At 46.8% G+C, this 23,656-nt stretch overlaps 1 protein-coding gene across 3 annotated transcripts in view; it reads left to right on the forward strand.

Annotated features, from left to right (window-relative positions):
* Window positions 1-23,656, forward strand: part of SUPT7L (SPT7 like, STAGA complex subunit gamma) — a 138,253-nt gene that overhangs the window by 65,551 nt on the left and 49,046 nt on the right. For all 3 annotated transcript variants that reach the window (XM_069608737.1, XM_069608739.1, XM_069608738.1), the window contains exon 3: window positions 21,552-21,876. In XM_069608737.1, coding sequence (XP_069464838.1) covers window positions 21,552-21,876 — 325 coding nt within the window. The remainder of the gene's footprint in view (window positions 1-21,551; window positions 21,877-23,656) is intronic.

The following is a 23,656-nucleotide window of genomic DNA, read 5'->3' on the forward strand; positions in this document are numbered from 1 at the left end:
GGTGAACTCATGGTCCAGGATTGATGAAGTTGTGGAGCACACATCAGACCAGAATTGGGTGAGGGAGGGACAGGTCCAAATCATATGAATATAGGTTGCTTCGTCGGACTTGCAACAGGGCGAGTGGTCAGGGAACATGCGGTGTAGTCTCATTGGAGTGTAGTGGTATCTGTGCAGAATTTTAAATTGCATCAGCTTGAAGCAGGAGTTCAACGAAACTTTGTGGGTGTGGGAGCACATCCGCTTCCAGCTGTGGTCGGATATCTCAAGTTCCATATCCCCAACCCAAGATTGTCTCAGCGCCTCAAAGGTAGGGGAGGACACAGACTGTACCAAAGAGTATAACCTGGAGATTTTCCCTCTCGTGTTTTTGATATTTATTATTTCGGACAAGATTGGGTCGTCGGGGGGGGGGGGGGGGGTATGACTGGGAAGCTAGGCTACCTCTTAAGAATCCGACGAAGGGCTGAGTATTGGAGCCAGACAGGTGAACTACGCTGTAGAGTTATCAGCAGGTCCTTCCACTCAACAAATTGGTCCTGATCGAATATATCGTGGATGTTTTCGAAACGGGCTTCTGCCCAGTCACGCACTATCGGGAGGGGAACCAGGGGGATTCCGGGAAGGAAGTTCCAGAGGGGTAAGTCTCCATGAAATGGATGGGGAGTATCAGAGAGTGTCCATAGTCTAGATAGTGCATGAAAGGTGATGTCTACAGGATCAAGAGTTATTACTCTGGGCGCGAGGGGAAAGCGTCGGAGGCCGTATATCACGATCACCCACCAAGCGTTTTTCCAGCAGCACGTGCGATGGGGGATTGGCGGTGGCGAACCAGTACGAAGCAAATTGGACTTGGGCGACTAGCCAATATTTCTCAAAGTTGGGGGCACCGAAGCCCCCGAGAGCTAAAGGGGTAGCTAGGGTATTTTTAAGGCAAACTGCTCCCAAATGGCAGAGAAATATTTTAAGTGTGCGGCTCAAAGACCGAAAGAAGTCCTTGCCTGGCCACAGGGGGAGATTGAGAAAACGGTATATCAGCTGGGCGAGCACCATCATCTTCAAGACACCTAGTTTACCCGCGAGAGACAGTGGGAGTTTGGCCCAGCCCTGGCATTTCTGTGTGAGCGCGGTCAAATAGTTATGATAGTTGGCGTCATAGACTCTCTGGCGCGTATGCGCCACAGTCACACTGAGGTATGTGATTTCTGATTGTGCCCATGAGATCAGAGGGGGGAAGAGGTAGCGTCAGTGTGATGGGGAAACAGTAGCGGCCAGCATTGCGGGGAAAAACAGCATTGAAGAGGACAAGCCAATTGTCCCACAAGATACCAAAATACTAAGTATAAGAGTCAAAAGTGGAAAAACTACATATCTCAGAATGCCCCACCAGCCAACTACTAGGCAAAATAGAAGGGACACGAGTGAACAAAGACCCAATCTACATATCGCAGAATGCCCCAGCCGATGCATGTTCAACATAAAAGCCTGAAAAGGGGTAAAGAAATGAGATGGGGAAGACGGAAAACCACGTTTCCATATAACAAGGAACGCTTGCAGGCAGGAGTTAAAAATAAGGCAGGCTATGCAAGGATTAAGCAGGGAGGAGGATAATTGGCCTCAGGCGTGAGAAACACATGGCTGGGAACGCCCAATGTTAATTGCAGGGGAGGAGGGTCACAGGAGTTAAACAGGTGAAAACAACTTGACCTCTCTCTCGCCTTGCAGGAGTGGAAGGAGGCTGACGGAGCAAACTATGACTGGTATGAGGCCAGTTCCCCATATCGGTGGGCATATTAGAAGGAAACGAAAAACACACCGAAGTGCCCCATACCATGTTTGTAGACCGAATGCTCAGCGGATGAAGGCTCCTGAGTAAAAGGAGATTCCAGTGTGAAAACACACCGGACGTTTTGTTTAAGTAATTCCAAGCCCGAGGCCAGCAAGGAACGACTGCATCAGCAAGCCGGGGAAAGGTTATGAAACAAGCACTGGAGTAGAAGGCGTGCAGAGAAAACGCTCTAATCCAGTACGAAGTACGTTCGGCTTCGAGGAGGTTTTCCATACATATTAAGGTGCGAATTGCATTTTTTTAAGGAAAGGCTTTCTGGACTGCATTTAAGTTGAAACCCGACTCGCTCTGGCTGGCCCTTGACGAACTTTATTGAACGTTTGAAATCATGGAGAAAGTCCTATGTTACTGATTCTGCCTTATGAAATCTAAGTGACATATTTAACTGAGCGTCGTGAAAACTTCTGGCATTAAGTATCTGTTACCACTCCTTTCTGGCTCACTACTTAACAATGGTGGCAGCGGTGGGATTCACAGAGACACGTCTACTCTTGACACCATGGAGGCAATCATAAAGACATTGGCTGAAGGGCAGCAACAGCTACAACAACTAGTGCAGGTGCAAGGACATCAGGCACAAGCAGACCGGCAAGCCTTGCAACAGGCTATACAGGTACAAACAGCAGCACAAGAGCAAGGCAGAGAAGCACTGAGAATCTTGGGGGAATCGGTAGCGGCACACCGGTCACATCCAGCCATTCCCCCCCCACAGTGCTTCAAAAATAGCAGGCGGGAGATGATCCTAGTTTTTTCTTTGTAAATTTTGAACGCATAGCTCGAGCAGCACAATGGCCACAGGACCGATGGTCGTTCTTGGCACCCCTTCCCACTGGAGTGATGCAAGGAGCCTATTAGGCGGCCAATCCTAATGGGGACACCCCATATGCGGACATTAAGAAGTCAATACTGGAGAGGCTAGGCATGGACAATGAATCCTACAGGCTCCAATTCCGGGAAACCCGACTGAAACCAGGCGAGAGCCCAAGGCAGCTCTTTTATCGAGTACAAGACCTAACGGAGAAATGGTTGCAACCCGATACAGCCACAATTGGGCAGATAAGAGAAAATAATGCTTGAGCAGTTCATCAAAGCCTTACCAGGGCCGATACAAAGGTGGGTTAAGCAACATCACCGCCTGACCCTGTCTGAAGCCATTGATGTGGCCACAGCCTACCAAAAGGCGGTGACCCCTCGGCCTGTTTCAACGCCACCAGTAAGACATCAACATGATCCTCTCACCTTGCGCAGTAACAACCGGGGAGGTGCGCCGGAGCAGAGAACAAGACCGGAACAGAAAGCCCACAACGTCACTAGCCTAATGAAAGGACAGCCGCCACAGTGTTTTCAATGTGGAGAATGGGGACCCATTGCCCGGTTCTGTGCCAAAAGAAACAAACCCAAACCCATGGAAATAGGATCCTTGCAACAGCATGGAAATCAGAGAAAAACTGCCCTATGTGATGGAGGTAACTGGATGGATGTCCTCAACAGGCTATGATGGATAGCGGAAGTCTGCAGACGGCCATACAACCACATGTGAGCGAACCAGTTCCAGGACAGGTGAGAACTGTTGACATTAAATGTATTCATGGGGCTTTTAAAGGGTACCCAACAAAGGAAATAGTGTTAGGATTACAGGGAAAGGAAGTACCGGTTAAAGTGGCCGTTATACCCACCATACCTGCTCCCGTCCTAATAGGGACAGACATTTCTAAGTTTGATCAATGGTAAAAGGAAGCCCCATTTTCCCAAACCGAGATAAAAGGGAGGGGGTCATAAGGGTAAAACCCACCAAGAACCAGAAGAGGAAAAACAACCAGAACGAGAGAAAAGAAGAGGAAGTTGCCCTCATGGACTGGTGAGTGGGGGATCATCTGCCATCCTTCCGTACTGAATCAGGGTTAGATGAAACCCTAAAACGAGCCCGTGAACAAGCCTTAACCCAGAGCAAAATCCCAGTTACAACACCTTACTTCAAGGAGAAACAAGGGCTATATTATAGGGTGACCAGAGGAACAGACAATGAAGAGAAAGAACAACTATTGGTTCCCCAGTCATATCGGAAGACCCTGGTTCAACTAGCACATGATCATTCCACAGAAGGACATTTGGCAGAAAACATGACGGGAAAAATGTTATTACAGAACTTTTACTGGCCCGGGATATATGCGGACATAGCCAAATATTGCCAGGAGTGTGTCATATGTCAGAAAACGAGCAACCACACACCAGCCTGAGCACCCCTGCAGCGCATGCCCTTGATTAAAGAGCCATTCCAGAGGATCGGAATGGACATTGTGGGGCCGTTAGAACCCTTTAGTCGGGGATTTCGGTTCCTCCTGGTAATAGTGGATTACGCCACCCGATTCCGAAGCGTTCCCCTTAAGAGGTACCTCAGCCAGACAGGTGTGCAATGTCATATTACCCTTCTTTGCTAGAGTGGGAATACCCAGTGAGATCGTGACGGACCAAGGGAGCAATTTCATGTCAGTCTTAATGAAGGAAGTATGCAAAACTCTGGGTATTAATCACCTAAAAACTTCAGTGTACCACCCACAGACAGATGGGTTGGTGGAAAGATATAATGAGACTATTAAACAAAAACAAATGCTAAAAAGAGCCACCAGCCATACTGGATTAGGGTGGGAACGGGTTTTGCCATGGGTGCTGATGGTTCTAAGGGATACGCCCCAATCATCCACCGGGTACTCCCCGTTTGAGCTGTTATTCAGGAGACAACCCAAGTCGGTGCTAGGATTACTAAAAGACAATTGGGAACAACAAGAAGAAACATCCCTCACAGAATATGCTCATGACCTCAGGGAACAATTGGGGAAACTAAGGGATTTCGCTCAAGAAAACCTGAGTAGAGCACAAGAAAAACAGAAAAATACTATGAACAAGGAAGTAGACCCAGGTCCTTGAAGATAGGTGACAAGGTATTAGTACTACTGCCTACCCACACAAACACAATGCTAGCTCAATGGCACGGGCCTTATCAGGTAACCAAAATCTTGGGTCCAGTGAACTATGAGGTAGAACAACCCGAATGGAAAAACAAATATCAAAACTATCACATAATTCTGCTCAAGCTGTGGAAGGAAGGAACTCGCAGTGTGATGTGTTCAACCTCATCAGACATGTCCGTCCCTGAACAATTGGTCCCAAACCAACCTAGTAGCCTACAGGACGTACAATTGGGGGAGCAGTTAAGTCAGAACCAAAGAACTGAATTGTTTGATACGTTGAGCCCGGTAGCCAAGACTTTTTCTGGGATACCAGGACGGACACATTTGGCGACCCATTCCATACCCACAGAGAAGGAGGGAAAACTGTACGCCTTAGGCCATACCGCATTCCGGAGGTAAAACGAGGAGAAATGGCCAAGGAAATAGATGAGATGCTGGCGCTGGGAACTATGGTGCCCTCGAAAAGCCCCTGGTGTTCTCCAGTAGTTTTAGTACCAAAACTTGATGGTTTCACCAGGTTCTGTATGGATTTTAGGCAACTGAATGCCATTTCAAAGTATGAAGCGTATCCAATGCCTAGAATCGATGAGCTCATAGACTAGGTTCAGCTGCATTTTTGAGTACCCTGGACTTGACAAAAGGCTATTGGCAAATTCCCCTCAATGCTGCGGACCAAGAGGAGACCACATTTGCCACACCCCAGGGCCTATTCCAATTCACAGTTCTGCCCTTTGGGCTACATGGGGCTCCGGCTACCTTCCAGGCACTGACGGATAAAATACTGAGGCCACACGAACAATATGCGGCTGCATATCTAGATGACATTATCATTTTCAGTAGAACATGGAACGATCATTTGTCACATTTAACTCAAGTAATACAGGCGTTAAAAGGGGCAGGTTTGCACATTATCCCAAAAAAATCAAAATTGGCAACCCAAACCCCCAAATACCTGGGATATGAGGTAGGGAGTGGAATCGTAACCCCGTTGCTAGACAAAATACAAGCCATACAAAAATTGAGAATGCCGGAAACCAGAAAAGAGATTCAAGCCTTTCTAGGATTCGTGGGGTATTACAGGAGATTCCTGCCTCATTTCTCAACTATAGCAGCCCCCCCTTACGGACGCACTGAAAACAAACCGTCCTCTGTACATTTCCCCTGAGGCGAAACCAGCTTTTCAAACCCTAATACAAATGATTTCCACCAAACCCGTTCTTCATTGTCCAGACTTTTCCAGAGAATTCTACTTACAAACTGATGCCTCGGGATGCGGTTTGGGAGCAGTACTGTCACAGGGTACCGAACAAGACCTATGTCCTATAGCTTTCATCAGCAGGAAACTTTTGCCCCATGAGATGCCATACTCTACTCCCGGAAAGGAATGCCTAGCAATTAAGTGGGCGGTAGAGGCACTTAGATACTACCTACTGGGGAGGCGTTTCACCCTATTTATTGATCACGCTCCTCTGAAATGGTTGGCGACCCAGAAGGACTCCAACCATAGAGTCCTACAATGGTTTTTGACCTTAAAGCCCTACCACTTCACAACAGTACACAAACCTGGAAGATATCAGTTAGTGGCGGACTATCTATCTAGATCCATTGACGTGCCCGAACGGCATGGCTCTTTGAGGGGAGTATGTGATGGGGAAACAGTAGCGGCCAGCATTGCGGGGGAAAAACAGCAGTGAAGAGGACAAGCCAATTGTCCCACAAGATACCAAAAAACTAAGTATGAGTCAAAAGTGGAAAAACTACATATCCCAGAATGCCCTACCAGCCAGCTACTAGGCAAAATAGAAGGGACACGAGTGAACAAAGACCCAAGCTACATATCGCAGAATTCCCCAGCCGATGCATGTTCAACATAAAAGCCTGAAAAGGGGTAAAGAAATGAAACCACGTTTCCATTTAACGAGGAACACTTGTAGGCAGGAGTTAAAAATAAAGCAGGCTATGCGAGGGTTAAGCAGGGAGGAGGAGAATTAGCCTCGGGTGAGAAACACATGGCTGGGAACGCCCGATGTTAATTGCTGGGGAGGAGGGTCATGGGAGTTAAAAACAGGTGAAAACAACTCAACCTCTCTCTCTCACCAGGCAGGAGTGGAAGGAGGCTGACGGAGCGAACTCGGACTGGTATGAGGCCAGTTCCCCCATATCGGTGGGCATATTATAAGGAAACGAAAAACACACTGAAGTGCCCCATACCTGGTTTGCAGACAGAATGCTCAGCGGATGAAGGCTCCTGAGTAAAAGGAGATTCCAGTGTGAAAACAGACACCGGATGTTTTGTTTAAGTAATTCCAAGCCCGAGGCCAGCAAGGAACGACTGCATCCTGGAGAGCCATCAGCAAGCCGGGGAAAGGTTATGAAACTAGCACTGGAGTAGAAGGCGTGCGGAGAAAACGCTCTAATCCAGTACGAAGTACGTTCGGCTTCCAGGAGGTTTTCCATACATATTAAGGTGCAAATTGCATTTATTTTTAAGGAAAGGCTTTATGGACTGCATTTAAGTTGAAACCCGGCTCGCTCTGGTTGGCCCTTGACCAACTTTATTGAAGAACGTTTGAAATCATGGATAAAGTCCTATGTTTCTGATTCTGCCTTATGAAATATAAGTGACATATTTAACTGAGCGTCGTGAAAACTGCTGGCATTAAATAAATATCTATTACCACTCCTTTCTGTCTCTGGCTCACTACTTAACAGTCAGTTAATGGGAATAGTATTGATTTGGTGCACTTTTAAGACCAGAGAGTTCCCCAAACTGAACAATGTCTTCAAGGATTGGGGCAAGATTGTTTTCAGGTGAGCAGATGAGAAGCAGATGCGAAGCAGGGAGTCGTCCTTGTACAAGGAAATAATATCAGATGTGTCTAGAAGGTGTAGGCCTCGGTGCAAATGTGCTTGCTGTATTCTATCCGCTAGAGGCTCGATGGCAAAGATTAGCGGAGAGAAGGGGCATCCGTGCCTCGGGATATGCAAAAGGGAGGTGAGCATACATCCTCCGTGCGGACCTTAGCCACTGGACTTGAGTAAAGTAGTCTGTCCCACGAACGAAACTGGGGCCCAAAGTTGCATTTTACAAGCACTCTCAAGAGATGGTTCCTTGAAACAGAATCAAACGCTTTCTGCATATCAAGCGCTGCCGCTACGGCCTGAGTGTTTTGGATCGATCCTGCTGATGATATTTAAGAGGCGACGTAGGTTCAGAGAATTTGAGCGACCAAGGATGAACCCGGACTGATCTGGATGTATAATGTGAGGCATATAGGGGGGTAAGTCGCATGGCAAGTACCTTGGCATATATCTTGACGTCAGTTTGAGTGAGAGGTCGATATGATCCACACAGGGTGGAGGGCTTACCGGGCTTAAGTAATATGGTTATAACGGCCTCCCGGAGAGTAGGTGGGAGTGTGCCTGATACAGGATTCTTCCCATAACGTAAGATGGGGGACCAGACGGGATTTGTATTGTTTATAAAACTGATGTGAAAACCGTCAGAGCCGGGCTTTTGCCTGATGCCAGCGAGTTGATAGCCTCAAATATTTCTTCCGATGTGATGGGGGAGTCCTGGACATTGCTAGTGTCATTGGATAGAACAGAGAGAGGGAGGGAATCTAGATATGTATCTGTCTGACTCCGGGAGGGTGTTGGTGTTTTTTTTATAAAGCAGAGTAAAATGCCCAGAACTGGTCGTTGATGTCCGGCAGAAGTGTGGCTAAGGAGCCATCCGGTCTTTCAACAGCAGGGATGTGTGGCGAGCCCATCTCCTGACGAAGTCTAGCCAGTACGCAGCCAGGACGCTCGCCCTCGCCGTAGTGTCTCACCAGAACAGGAGTGTCTATGAACTTCCTCTCCCTTTCAACATGAGAGCGAAATGTGTCCCGCTCTGCACCGATACTGGCTAGGGTAGTTGGTGAGTGATGTAGGGAATATTGGGCCTCTAAGGAGCAGAGAGTAGATTCACTTGATATGGCCCTGAGGATCCCAGACTCTTTGGAAATGGCTATTCCCCGGATGTAGGCTTTAAACGACTCCCATAGGGTGGCTTGTGTAAGCACAGACCCAGAGTTCAGTCTAAAGTAGTCATCAATTGCCTCCTCAAGGTCGGTCTGGAAGGCCACGTCCAGCAGTGCCTGAGGTTTTAGTTTCCAGGAGCGAGATGTAGCATGAGTCGGGCCCCAGTCGAGGGAGATGGTCACAGGGGAGAGGTCAGAATGAGTTCTAGGGAGGATTCATTTACATGACATATCTGAGGTGATCCATCGGTCTATCCTGGAGTGGGAATCATGGACTCAGGGAGTAAAAAGAGTTAGTCTGGGTATCGGGATGTATTATTCTCCATGCATCGGAAAACTCTGGTTGTGGCAGGGATTCTAGGATGATCTTGGCCGCTTTGGAGAGTTGACGGGGCCTGGTGCCCGACCTGTCCCATTCAGTGTCCAGAATCGTTCACCGCCCCAGAGGATGGGAATCAGGGGGAACCCAACTAGTAGGGTAATAAGATGCGAGTAAAACTCCGGGTCATCGATGTTGGGTCCATACACATTGAGCAGTATAATCTCTTTACTGTTCAGAACTCAATGAAGCAGAACATATCGCCCTACGTGATCTATGCGGGAGGAGATGAGGTGTATCTTGATACTTTTATTGAGTAAAATCATGACACCCCTGTTCTAGGTAGAGTAGTCTGAATAGAATCTCTGTGTGCCCCACGAGTTGGCGAATTTTAAGCATCCCTGTGCCCTGGCGTGCCTTTCCTTTAAAAAAAGAAAAAAAGAATTGTGGCACCATGCCGTTCCACGTGTAAGTGGACAGACCACATTTCTTTGTAATTTCCCAGTCCCCTCACGTTCCAGCTTAAAAAGGTCAGTTCATTATCAGCCATTAGAGATGTTTGAAAAGGGAAGGGGCATGCAGCACTGAGGCCACATATTATGTGCCAAGACCGATTGGGATGAGAAGAGTCCGTCCAGTCAGAGTGTCCGAAGTGGAATAAACCCACGCCCCCCTCCACTGTAGAAGTCAATCATTTTCCTGTATAACACCCCATTCAACAATTCCCAACAGTATATCCCTCTCACAACCAGAGGGGCGGAAGCTGGGTAATTTACAACATAGCGCCTCAACTCGCCCGCCCCTAACAATTTCCCGCTTCCAAGTAGAGGGACAGCACCGAATTCACCTACCCCACCCTCCCCAAATGGAAGAATGAACCCCATCCCTAAAACACACCGATTCATAACCTTGGCAACTTCGCCTGGGGGCCTTATCGCCAGTCAGACATGAGCACAATCGCGCTGGGATGGTGACTAGTTCATTGTAGCACATGAACATTGAGACCGTAAACTGTTGCCAAAACAAGGTGCCTGACGAAGGGATCGGTCTCCGCCCAGAGGGACCAGTCCAATGAAGGATATGTCGTAGGCCCCCTCAGGGTTGGGACAACAGAGGGGAAATCACCAGTCCAGTGAGCAACCCAATGTTCAACCACGAAGAGGCAACATCAACGTTAGGGCCCCATCAAGAGGGGAAAATGCATGTAGTAAACATCCCACCACCAGCACAGAAGTGGCAAGCAGGCGGGTGGAGAGTTCGAGGAGAGAGCGCTCAGACAGGCATCCATCATGGTGTAGCCAACCATGGAAGTGTTCCTCTTTGAATCTGACTACCTCTTCAGGAATGGTGAAAAAATGGGTCCGGTTTGCGTGCTCAACCCTGAGTCTGGCAGGGTACAACATGGAGTATTTTACACCAAGATCACGCAGTTTCTTCTTTGCTGATAAGAAGGGTTTATGTTCTTGCTGCACTGCGGTAGACCGGTCTGTATAAAGGTGCATTCTGGAGGATCCCAAGTGTAGTTCGCCCTTGGCTCTTGCGGCGTGCAGTAGAGCATCCCTGTTGTGGTAGTTCAGCACCCTCGCAATAATTGAGCGGGGTGGGGCTTCAGGTTTAGGTTTGGCAGTGAGGGCTCGGTCGGCTCTCAACAGCAAATTGTGGAGACAATTTGGGGGAATCCAACAAGTTCAAGAGGGTTTGTTCCACTTATACTTCCATAGGGCCATCAATGTTTTCGGGGATACCGATAATGCAGATATTATTGCACCGAGAGCGCGATTCGAGGTCATCGTTCTTTCTGCTGACCTCTAGAACTCTGTTGCACAGAGCGCTCACCTCGGCCGGGAGGGAGGCAATGTCGTCCTCAGCGGTGACCACCCTATTCTCGACCTCAGTAACCCGGCCGTCGGTCTTCTCTATATGTGCCTAAAAAGAGCAGATCGTCCCACTCATATCGTCCAGTTTGGAATCTAGAGCAGTGAACCCCTCTCTCATGTATCCGAGCATTGTAGCTGAGTCCTGGCTGTCTGGGGCCGCTGCCGTATCCTCACAAGTTCAGGACGTGGCTCCGCCTGTTTCTGCGTTGCCTTTGTAAACATGTGGATGTGCGCACAGTGGGCCTGATCATGCAAATGGATAAGGGGGAGGGATCCCTCCAAGCTCAGTTGCGAATACAGTGAATTCCGCCCAACTTGGGGCCGAAGCCGCGCCTCCGGCAAGGGTGGTTTGGGCCCACTTACTTCAATGATGCAGCGTTGGGCCGCCGCAGCGGGGAGCTCTGCTTGAGAAGCTAGATTAATCCAGTAGAGCTAGGGGGGCACGGCAGCCCGCACACTGAGGCCCAGCAGCAGAGGACCTAGGCGCCAGAGGCGTCCTGGCTGCAGCTCCCCATTCAATGAGGGCGCGTATCGGGCTCAGCAGTGGGTCCAGAGCGGTGCGCAGGGGTCTGGACGCCAGAAGGGGGCGTCTATGGACCGGGTGCTAATCCCCCAAGAGGCTGCCAAAGGGTCGCGGCAGCCAGCCGCCTTGGGCAGTTTCATCACGGACCATTGCAGTATTGTCTTGGGGATACGAGTCGGTGTAGCCCCTACCCCAGGCAGGCCTCCGGCACACCGACGTCAGGTGTTGAAGAGGGGGGCCAGGCTTGGAGCCGCTCCACGGGTGTTATGCTTGAACTAAAATGGCGCTGGTGCGCAATGCATTCTGGGAGCGCTCAGAGCCATGATGGATATTTACTTCATGCCGTAGTGAAAAGCTGCACACATTTTGCTGAGTGTTAGATTCACGGTGCTGAGAAAAACATGCTTTCCAAACCTGGTATGCGGTCAAGGACATTTCTGCTGGGAAAGCTAACTTTGTTATGGTTTGCTACTGTTCTCCGTGGAGCGTGTTTTTAGAGAAGGGAGGCACTACGCTTCTTGGGGGGAGCTCTCGATTGACCCAGCTGGCAACCGACGGCTGTTCCTCAACTGCGCAAGTGCAATTTCCAGAAGGTTCTTGTGGAGTGTGTGTGTGTATGTATATATATGTGTATATATATATAATATATATACACAGAAGCCTGGAGGTGGTCAGGTGAGACTTCAGCCGGAGAAGGACGCTTACGTCCGGCCCTCATGTGAGCTGTGGTGCTCTCGGCCTGGCTGTTCCTGGGGTCTTCCAGCCGCTTCTGGGCGAGATGAGGAATCCTGTTACGCTCACGGTGATGCGTTTCCTTTGGAATTCTTTACTTCTTCTGTGATTTATGTACATATTATTTTTGAGAGTTCTTTCTATGTACTTCTAAACTTTGAATAAATAGCTGTATATATAAGAGCTGATTATCTTCTAAGAATGCGTGGCTGTGAGTTATTGCGTCTGTCTACGTTCAAGGTATTTGCTCTTAATTGCATTGGTGATTTATGTTTGTTCCGTGCACTTTGGTGAGAGCAATACAACGGGCACAGAGCGGAGTCCCCCCACAGTGTTGAAGACCGTCGTAGAACTCTGTGTTCCAGGCCCGGAGAAGGCTGGGATCCGGACATGTGGTGCAGGAGGAGCTTATGTCTAGCGGAGGTGAGCGGTGAAGCAGTCCGCAGTGCCCAAGCGCTTTTGGCATTGGTTGAAGGATGTGCCCAGCAGCACGGAGCTCCAGCTCCAGGCGACCATCTTGGACCGTGCGCAACAGCACCCCCGCCCCTCCCCCCCCCCCCTTAGTGAAGACTTTTTAAGTATAGGGCCTTATTCTTATAAGGCTGTGTATTGTGGAAGTGTACAGCTTTGGAAAAGCCAAACCCTCCATACTGGACATCCGCCTTAAATTGACTGGGTCATTCTGAACAGGGTGCCTTCCTCCTCGGATATAGAGGCACCAACCAGCCCGAAACCTGCTTTGCATCAGTTTCTTTTCCAAATACTGAGTCATTGTTGGGTTTAGATTTGGCCTGCACCTGCCAGCAACTGGACTGCGCAATTGCATAGGTGCCTTTCTGCCTCATTGCTGCACACTTTGCTTCAATGCTCTGAGCTCTGTTAGACCTGTTCCCATTGACTCCTATTGACAAATTGACTTCTGCTTGGCAGTAGTGCAAGGATCAAGCGCCCACTCATCCCTCACACTTCCACAAACCAAAAGCCAACACAATCATAAAGGTAAAACGGGCACAGTTACGAAAGATACCTTCTTTGCCTTTTGGTGTATACATGGTCCGAGGGAATCCTATAGTCTCAAGAGGGGTGTGAATAAAGGTTTGTCCAATCAAGTTTCTGCAAAAATATATACTTTAATCAGACACACAATGTATAATAATATTTAACTAGAAACCCCTGTACTGGGAACATGGAACATGGAACATGCAAAGATGGAATAGATGCAGTACTCTGGGTAATGCGACCATGGAGAAAAGGCAATTAAAGGGCCACAATGTTCAAAAAGATATGTCCTGAGCTTGCAAAGGGGATTAAAATGACCCATCTAGTCTCTAGGGCCCACAGATGGACCTTTGTAAATGTTTTGGCAGTTCGATGGCGTGGAACCAGGCTCCTGTCATTCGCAGGTCTTTTTTTGGTTCGAGGATGCAGCAGTCGTGATGGTCCAGCGTCAAGCTGGTGTAGAGTCGGGGTTGAATGGAAGGTAGCTGCAGTCTCCAAGCATCTACTCGAGCTGTGCGTTTCGGGTGGTCACCAGGTTTCCGTCCGGGGGCGAGGTTAGACGGCAGGTACCAGGCTGCACATTCTATTTGGAGGCTGCTGTTCGGGGGGACACCAGGGTCGGGTTGATCGACGGAAGCAGCGATGGAGAAGCTGGTGCTTCGAACAGTGACGTGAGAAATGTGCGGCAGTAGTACTTTGGTTTGAGCTGAGACAGCAGCGTGCTTAGCTGGCGCTTATGTACGGTGATCAAAGTCGGACAGCAAATGACGGTTCAGAGTGATAACGCCAAAGGCAGCTTCGAAGGGTCCTGGAGGTTTGCTAGATGTTAATCACAGCTTGCAGCAGGTCGGCATTGAACACACAGGGATCTTGGCAGTTCAGGCTTTTACGAGCTTTGAGTCCCACTCAAGGGTCAAGGTTAGTCCTTTTCTCGGGCTCCCAAAAACTTTGGAGCCTGGCACACACCTTCAGGGTCCTGCAACACGGTGTGGTCCCACGCAACAGTTTGGATGGTAGAGATGCGGTCTTCATCCACCAACCAAGTTCACCCCAATGGCTTCTCGAGATTGTGAGGGGACAGAGCTCGTCCCTGCCTTAGAACACCTGCCTTCAGCTCAAAACTTTAGGAAGGACTGCTCTCTCAGCAGGGTCCAGCAAACCTTTCTCCCATGGTTGAATTCCAACAATGATTTCCAGAAGTGGTGGGAGACCCCTCCAAAAGTCTAGAAGTGATTGGACAAAATAAAACTTGGGTTGTGAAGGCATCACTAAGCAAGACACAGGGCCTCATTACAAGTTTGCCGGTCCGGATACAATGGTACCGGTAAGCTTACCGGTACCATTGTATCCGGTCCGGCAAACTCAGAGTTGTGCCCGCGGGTGCCTTTATTCCGCCAGGCGGAGTGAAGGGCATCTGCGAGCACAGCATTTTCGGATGCACAGGCACTGTTGATAACGGTGCCTGTGCATCCGGGTTCCTCATTCCCATTTGATCAAATGGGAATGGGGAAGAATTTTTTTTCTGGCCCCCAGGAATGGTCAAATACCGGGTCCGGCAAGGCTGTAATAACCCCGTAATTGCCCATTTATGGGCTTTGGAAAAAATGCAACTCCGGCAGCAGCTGTGCCAGTTTTACAGGCACGGCTACCGCCAGGGTTGTAATGAGGTCCACAGACTTAAAATTCGAAGTAAAATACTTTATTAAATCAAATGTCAGCATGGTGGAAGGCCTAACTTAAGTTGCTAAGGTGGGATTGCCCTACCTGAATGAAACGAAGGAAAGTCTGAGTCCAAGAGTTCAATTTAAAAGTCAGTCTGGGTCCAGAACCTATACTTGCCCTCACACCTAAAGCTAACCAATGTATGGGGATGTAAAACCAAAGGAAATGGTGTTCAATTCAAAGTTCTGAGCTTCTTTCAGCTCACAGCTTTCTCTCAGCCCCCTTAGTATAAACAAGTTCCACAAAAAAGTCTCACTATTAAACTTCTTAAATTCAAGGTGAGTTCAAAACCAATCTTCAGAGTTCCCCTACCCAAGTTCCAAGCACCACAGTTCACAGAAAACAAGTCTTGAGGCTCCTTTCTCAAGATCACACAAATAGCTCTTCTCTCAGGGTTCCCTTTCACAAGGCATCACAATGCCTTTGGGTTTTCAACATTTAGGGCTCACTGGTCTAGGCGCAGTTGTCGAACTAAACGGTCCACCCATTACAGGTTGCGCAGCAAGGATCCCTGACTCTTGACCTCTTGCTTTTGATGTGTAGATTTAGAATCTTCTGGCTTTTTCTTATCAGCCTCATGGATCTGCCATCACTTGTCACACATCCTTTTCAGTCCTTGGCCTTATCACACTGCATTCATTCATAAAAGTTCAGTTTAGGGGTGTTTTGCTCAATCCCACCTTCTTATGACTCACTTTATCACCTGTGCCCATTTTCTGTATTTCGTTTTAACCGGGGCATTTGCGCAATTCACTTTATTTGCTTGGCCCATGAAGGGTTTCATTCCATTCAACACTTGGTGTGCTTAATTTCAGTGTTTCATTGTATCCAGTTTTTCGAAGAGCATTCATGCCACTTAATTGTAAAGTTCCATTCAGTCCGGTATTCAATATGCATTGTTTTGAGTTTTAAAGTTCTATTCGGTTCAGTGTTCAATAATTCTTGTTTTTGCTTGATATTTAAAGTTCCATTCTATGCACATTCGCAGGAGCGCCCAGTGTGTGAGCATCCTCTGACACTCACCGGCTTATGGCGTCTCCTGCTGGTGGTTCCATCTGCTTCTCCTTCACTGTAGAAGTTGGGAAACTCACCCGCTGGAGCTCAGCTCGCCTGCCTCTGCATGCTGGCAAGGGTAATACTTTGTTCCGGACGCAGACGACGTCCTTGTTTGTTGGTGCTCTCTCGCAGCTCCTGCTGCCAGTCCTCTAGAACGGAGGCTCCCAGACTTGCAATACTTATACGGCCCACTGGCTTCAGGCTGTGTACGTCTTCTGGGTAGTTTTCCGGCATCCTGGCTCCTCGTCCGGTCCCACCACAGCTGCTTCCTCTGAAGCACAGTCCCTGATGGTCTCTTTTACACAGGCCTCTCTGTTGCTCCTCGTTCTGCTCCACTGGTTTCTTTTTCTACACCTGCAGCCCCTTGACAGGCTCCAGGTGTCGATCTCTAATGAGACGTGCCTGACCATAATTAAAGTGACATGCCTGACCTCATAGCTCCTAGTTGGCATCTTCCTTGTCTCAGTACTAAAGTGGTGAAAGAGGTAAGTGTTGATTATTCTCAGTCGCCTCTTCTTCGTCCCAGTACTGCCAAGTGTCCTATACGGGGAAATGAGGGGAACGGCTTTATAGTAACCCATAAAGGTCGGAACGGTTTGGTTGAGTCTCATCTCAACAGGATAAGGGGCATACCATGTCCATCCTAAGGGTACCCCATTCCCTGTCCCAAGGACCCTCCACCCAGGTGATCCTCCCTCGCATCTCCACCCCCATGGTCAGGGTCCAAGAGCGATGGCCTTTCCCTGGCCACCTGAGAAGAGGATCCAGGGGGTTTAGAAGTGAGAATACTGTCTGGTTTCTCACGGGGTACTATCCCTCCTCTTGAAATGAGTGGACTTTGCCCTTCTGACATCACACTCAAAGTGCTTTGTGCTACAGGAAGTGGAGGGAACAGGAAAGACAGAGAGGAAGAGAGAACAAGATGGCAGAATCGTTCCCCGCACCTGGACCAATGTCCCTCTGGCTACACTAACACTGCCCCCTTCCCTTCTCAATAGAATAAAAGGCCTTTAGAAATGCAGCTACCTGGTGTGAGCCCGTGCCCTTTGATCCCTGTTCACTGGCCAACTTCCTGTGTGGTGGCTGTCCCTGGAGAAATGGTGTCACCTGATCTTGGAAAGGAATAAAGAGGCAATCCCCCATAACTACAGTCCTGCCAGTGGGCAGGGGAGCATTATCTGGAACGAATACACATTAACCCATCCACACCGATACTGCGTCCACAGGGCTCACCAATGTGATATCAATTTAATGTGGCTTGGATAACTATGAGAGACGCTGGCCACCATAAACTATGTCAGGTATGGATTATTTTTACAGTTTAGCGTGCCACCAGGACAAGATTCTCTATTATGCAGTTTTTGGATTCAAGGTGCATGTCTTAAATGCATCCTCTGTGCTGTGGAGACTTGGCTGTCACTGCATCTGTCAGGTGGACGCCTGTGACCTGATTCTCTCTGTTCCACTGTAGGGCAGGTACTGCCATCGGATTACTGAGGTTTTCGGCATGTAGTTTTATGAAGGGTAAATCTGATCAGCAGAATTCCCTTCCTGAAATGGAGTTACCTGCATCATTTTACTTACTAATGAAAATCAAAAAAGCCAGTGCTCATACACCCTTGTTTTTCCCCTTCTTAGCTGCAGACTGACTGGGAAACTTGCAAATTAAAATTCTACAGAAACCTAATTGACAAATACCACCTGCTTGCAACAGATTGATCTCTGAAAAGTGTAGGGATGTATACAGTGTTTTCCTTGTTTGTTAGCACATAATAGCCTTTCTAAGGCTTGTGAATCTACTTTTAACTTTTTCTCTACTACTTTAGGTACCTTACAGTGTATTCGACACTGTAGTATAGCTCGGTGAGAACAATGGTCTTGGAAGCAAGACAACACAGAGCAACACAGATTTGGATCACGGGTCCATGCTTAGAAACCTCTTCGGTATTAAGGGTGTTATAAACAATTATAATGATAAAAAGCAATTATAATATACCTAAGTCTAACTGTGTTGAATTCTAAAGTGATACGTACCATATTTGGGTATTGTCAGACCATAGATGTGCACGTTTTAGTTGTGATTTTCATTACAAGAAGTGTATTGAACTTTATGCTTCCTTGTGTTTTAATAAATAGCATATTATGTTGCTTTCTTGTGTGGACCTCTGTTCCCAAACAGACCTTGCTCCAGTCTCAAACCGTCTATTTGGGCATTCATTTTCATATTCAACAAAACTGTCAACCCACCACTCTGGCGTCCACACTTTCCTTTCTGTGATAGGATACAAAAAATCATATATCACACTTTACAGACAATAGTAGCCAATGTCTGTTGAAAGCAAATATGTTTGTGGCCAACCTTAATTTCTCCATTACAATTAACACGACCAGGTATATTCCATGCTGTGGACTGTGTTCTTTTCAAAGTTTTGGGGTAGCATAGGCCCTACAGATAATCTCTCATGTATGACCTCTACATGTTCTCCCTTTATTCTGGGATCGCGTTTGGATGGGTTGCCATTTACCAAATTAGAGTTGGTGTCTACAGCCCTACTGTATGCAAAATTGTCTATCAATGCCATAAAGTCTTTGTCAAGCTTCTTTTTTAAATTGAATATAAAAACCTTGCGTCAGGGGAGCTCTATAATAATACATTAATAAACCATTAACTGAAGCACTGTTAAACAAGATCATTTTGGTAGCAACGTTTGGACAATCCCCAGGTCCTCCCACATGTGCCTCAGAGAGGCACACCTTAACGTGGCTAATTCAGCGTTTTACCTTATTAGTTAAGGAGTCCCCTTGTTTATACTGGCAGTGTTTGTTTTGAGACCCCAGTCCTATTCAAGATATTTTTATAAACCCAGTGATTAATTCAACTCTTGTCAAAATGTATGGTGGCTAGGGCTTTTTCTGAAATGGGGCATCAGTGTGTGTTTCTCAGTTACTGTTGGAATTAGAATTTTTGGAGGGCACACTGTTCGGGTGGTAGATGGAATTCCTTCTTTAGAAACCGGTTTAGATACAGACTTTACAGGAAGATGTATATTTCCCAATCTAGCAATACATGCTGGAGTATGTGGTTCAATTTTGATTTTTCTCACCCATTTTATTAACTTCTTTGCCAGCCTTAAATACATCAACTCTTATGCCTAGAGCTCCTCTTAAGGCCTCCATCTGTACCTGAATCCCTTCTTTTAAAGTAAGTGTCTTCTTTCATATTGTTGACAACCATCTAGTCCACTCCACAATTTAAGCAGCAATCATTACATGGCTTGTGATTTTTATTGCTCCCGTCTTCTAAATTCATTTTGGGTTTGTCACCTATCGCTCTGTTAATATTAATTTCAGTTAACACACAATCATTCTCTTGCATTTTACCCACCAGCTAATCTGAAGTTGACCTGGTATCCTCAATTTTACTTTCATTGCTTTTTCTCAAGTAACAATAATAGATTAAATATGTTCATAAGTGGAATGCTATCGTTCAGAGTTCAAGGTTCTTCCGTGACTGGTGAAACCTATTCTTCATTATTTGCCTTATGGTGTATGTCACCCGTATAATAAAATGGCAACCTGCTCCATGATATAGGGTGCCTTAAATTTCAAAGGCTGCCAGATGGTCTTTGCTGGGGCCACATACTGGATTCTGAGAAGCCAAGTATTGACATGTTGATAAAGTTTACTTTTACTTTGAGGGAGGTAAAGTAAAATGTAAGCTTCTGAGTTGAGTCTTTTTTTATTTTTTATTTCTTGACCCTTTGCTATGCCCTTTGAGTAATCTGCCTTTTCTTGTGGAGAACTATTTGCATTGTTCATACTACATAAGTCTGTTGGAAGCAATTAATTCTGGCTAATTATGGTTTTTACATTGTTGGTGGGAGCACCTAATAACATAGATTTGTCTTTATTGACGGCCTGTACCTGAGAAAGACAGACGATAGCTTACCGTTGGACTATGATGTGAAATTAAACTGTGGGCAGCAAATCGACAACAATCAACCAATATGTAGACTATGGATATTTGGACACCTTAATCGCATGTGGCTCATGTAATACCAATATGTACCTGTGTTTATGTTGCACAATTCTAATCCTGTTATTCTAGTTTCTCTTCCACAGATGAGCTATGATGAACTCCAAGCCTTATACCTGGCCTCTCGTAGTCCATTTTTATCTTTTAATTTTAAAGCCACCTTCACCACAGCCCCATTAGCTGGCTTCATATCCTTTGTGGGAGGTCACAGAAGCCTAACCACATCTGGCTAGAAGCTCATTTAGAACCCTGTGTCTGACTGGTCCATAACACCCTTTCCAACTGCTGTAGACGGTTGCACCTCATATGAAGTAGCTACCTATAACACTCTGTATTCAATTGTACATCCACCTCACAGATCCAACACATTGAGAACACAATGGGAAGGACCCTCCCGCTTAAGTCTGATGGCTCACTTGCATTTTTGCTGTGCATCCTGCTTCATTCTGGTATGGTCTATTTGAAATAAGGGCAGGTCTTCATCCACGCTCCAGTCCACTTCACAGGCGCCTAGAGCTTGCTCTCTCCACTGCCTTTTGAGTAAAGGATGTAAAGCAAAGTCTAACGACAGGAAAAATGGTCTACTGCTTAACATATTCTCAGCGACAATTTAATAGTGCATTACTCTGCCGTCTGGTCAAATGTACATCATATCCTAATCCACATTTATCAGATATTAAATATAATGGGCAGTATCAGACTAACTCTTGTTAATCCTAGATGATGCTTAATAATCTACATGTACAGTTACCATTATGAATGGATTTGCATTAATAAAACCCTGCCAGTATGGTAGGACCTGTACCATACACAGGTGTTCAGTTAAATGCTAGATCACAAACAGCAGATGGTAGAAATTGGGTATTAACAAAGGAGTTAGCAATCTAACAAACACACGTGGTTGCAGTTTTTTAAATAATGAAGCATTAGTCCTCCGGTGCACATATATGTTTAGAAGATAATATGAAATCTGGAAAAAGAGACCACCACATTTGGGTCCTAGTAGATTAAGTATGTGGCATAAAACCAAAATGGCTGTCCTTATTAATCAGTACTGACAAAAGAAGCTAGTCCACGCATCCGACTGTCTGCTCAGCATCTTGTAGGCGGAAAATCATGCATTCACACGGCACAAATTTGGCCATTTCATCATTCCAGTCTTGTGATTTGGGTATTGTGAGTCTTCGCTAGTGTTGCAAATGCATTAATTTCATACTGTACATTATCTTACTTCTTGGGGTTACAAGAGATATTGTGGATGACTGTGTTTGGCTGTGATGTCTCCCTGAACCCTTCAGTGAAAAACATCATCTTTGGTGATATCCACCCATCCACAATGCCCTTTTTCAAAGAGACTAATTTCTGGGTCTTGGTGTTCTTCTGTGTGTTTGGGTGTTTAGTGTATATATTACAAACGTATAAATATGCTCTTTTCTGCTTTCAGGGGTAAAGGAGAGCCCGTCACAGAGCTAAGCTGGAATTCCTGCCGACAACTTCTATATCAGTCTGTTGCCACCGGTTTGGCTCATGCTGGGTTTGATTCTGCCAATGAAAGTGTGCTGGAGATGTTGACAGATGTTGCCCATGAGTACTGCTTGAAGTTTACCAAGCTGTTACGGTTTACCGTGGACCGCGAGGCAATGCGGGGGCAGACACCATTTCCTGATGTCATGGAGCAGGTCTTCCATGAGATGGGCATTGGCAGTGTCCTTTCCCTGCAGAAGTTCTGGCAGCAACGCATTAAAGATTACCACAGCTATATGCTACAGGTGAGGTCTGAGGCACTTTTAGATTCTAGAAAGGCTACTTGTGGTAAACAATGTCCATGTACATACATTGTGTGGTACTGTAGCAGTTGGAACGTTTTCAGTCACATGCTCTATTGAATGAACTCCTACCAAATGTATGATCCATTTTCTGAAGCTAACTGTTGGTCACATAGGCTAGTATTTAACTCTTAACACACCCCACCACCAGGAGGGCTTTGCAACTCTTACCTGGTTGGTAGAAAGTTGAGATCACCCCCTGTTCTTTTTGCTGGCTTCTCTGGGTTTTGGTGCTTCGCCATGCTTAAACCAAAGTCTAACTGAGAGCATGACTCTGTTTGTATGTGCTATGCCTTAAGAGACCTTATGACTTCTAAAGCAGAGTTGCCTCAGATATACCCCATAGTGTCTCAGAAAAAGGTACCCTGTCACTGTTGTCGTTGGGCTAGTGGTGGCATTTTCACCTGTGTAACATAGTGGCACGATGGAATCCATTTTACCTTCTATGTCCTGTTTTGACCCTCTCCACTATCTCACAAAATGGAGATTCTTTGCCTCGGAGACCTCAACAGTTACATGTGTGACGAATTGCCATTTGACCAGGGTATAGGAGCCCTGCCTTTTTAAATTTTAATTGAATGAATACAATTATATAGTTAATTTCATATCGGAAAGGGTAATCTGCTAATCCGATTCCCCTTTTTAAAATCTCCATGCAAAAGGCATAGTATATACATGTGCCCTGCTGTATCAGTATATTGATCTGCATCACCTGCTCTCCAGTGGCACAGAGCAGGTTCAGAGGTCAAAGGGGACAATCTGACAGCTGCACTGACAACCAAGTCTCTGCAGCACTGGTGCTGCATTTAAGATGTGCACCTCTGTTCCAAAACCCCATCATTATTGATTTACTGTCCTAGTGGCATGTGAAACCCTAAATATAAGCAGCCATACCTGAGTTGGTGTTTGGTGGATGGTATTTTTCATAATTATTACAGCCACATCCACTTGATATTACACGTGTCCGCCCAGTGAGCCCAGCTCAACTGTGGAAGAGGTGTGTGTATTCCCCCCCACCCAGCAAGACTGCCTTTGCTACTGCTAGCAGGACTGTAGCTCTGGGGGTTGCTGCTCTTAATTCCTTTGTGAGTGCAGGTAACGCCCTCCACAGAGACAGCCACACCACAGGAAGCTCTCTTGGGAACCGGAATGAAAGGGCACACCAACTCACAAAAGGAGTAGCTTCACACAGAGGTGCTTAACAAAAGGGCCTTTGACTCGATTGACAAGGGAAGGGGAGGGATTTGTGTATGTAGTTGGAGCTCTTAACTGGAGGGAGGTACCACCATCTTGTTTCTCTTCCTTGATCTTCCTTTTCTGTACCCTCCACTTCCTTTAGCACAAAGCACTTTGGGTGTGATGACAGCAGTCCAAGTCCTCTTGTTTCAAGAACAGGGATTGATCGCTTAAAGCAGGCTTGCTTTTGTCCACCGCCTGTAAACATTTTCCTTTTAAAAGAAGGTCTACCACTCCTTAGATTCACTCTTGAACAAAAACCTGAGGAAGAATTCATTGGCTCTCTGTTGGGTAAGCAGTCATTCCCAAAGCCCTCTGCCAGTGACTGTTGAAGGGAGAGGCAATCTCTGCTCTTTAACCATCCCTATGGCATATTGGGGGTGACCTGCTGCTGGAGCAAAACCTGCTCCTCTGCCAGCCACAACAGGACCTCAGTGTTGAAAGACACCTGCTGGTGTGTGCCAGCCTGACACAAAGGACTATCTTA

Source organism: Ambystoma mexicanum, chromosome 4q (assembly GCF_040938575.1).
Source record: "Ambystoma mexicanum isolate Mex_15411 chromosome 4q, UKY_AmexF1_1, whole genome shotgun sequence".
NCBI lineage: Eukaryota > Metazoa > Chordata > Amphibia > Caudata > Ambystomatidae > Ambystoma > Ambystoma mexicanum.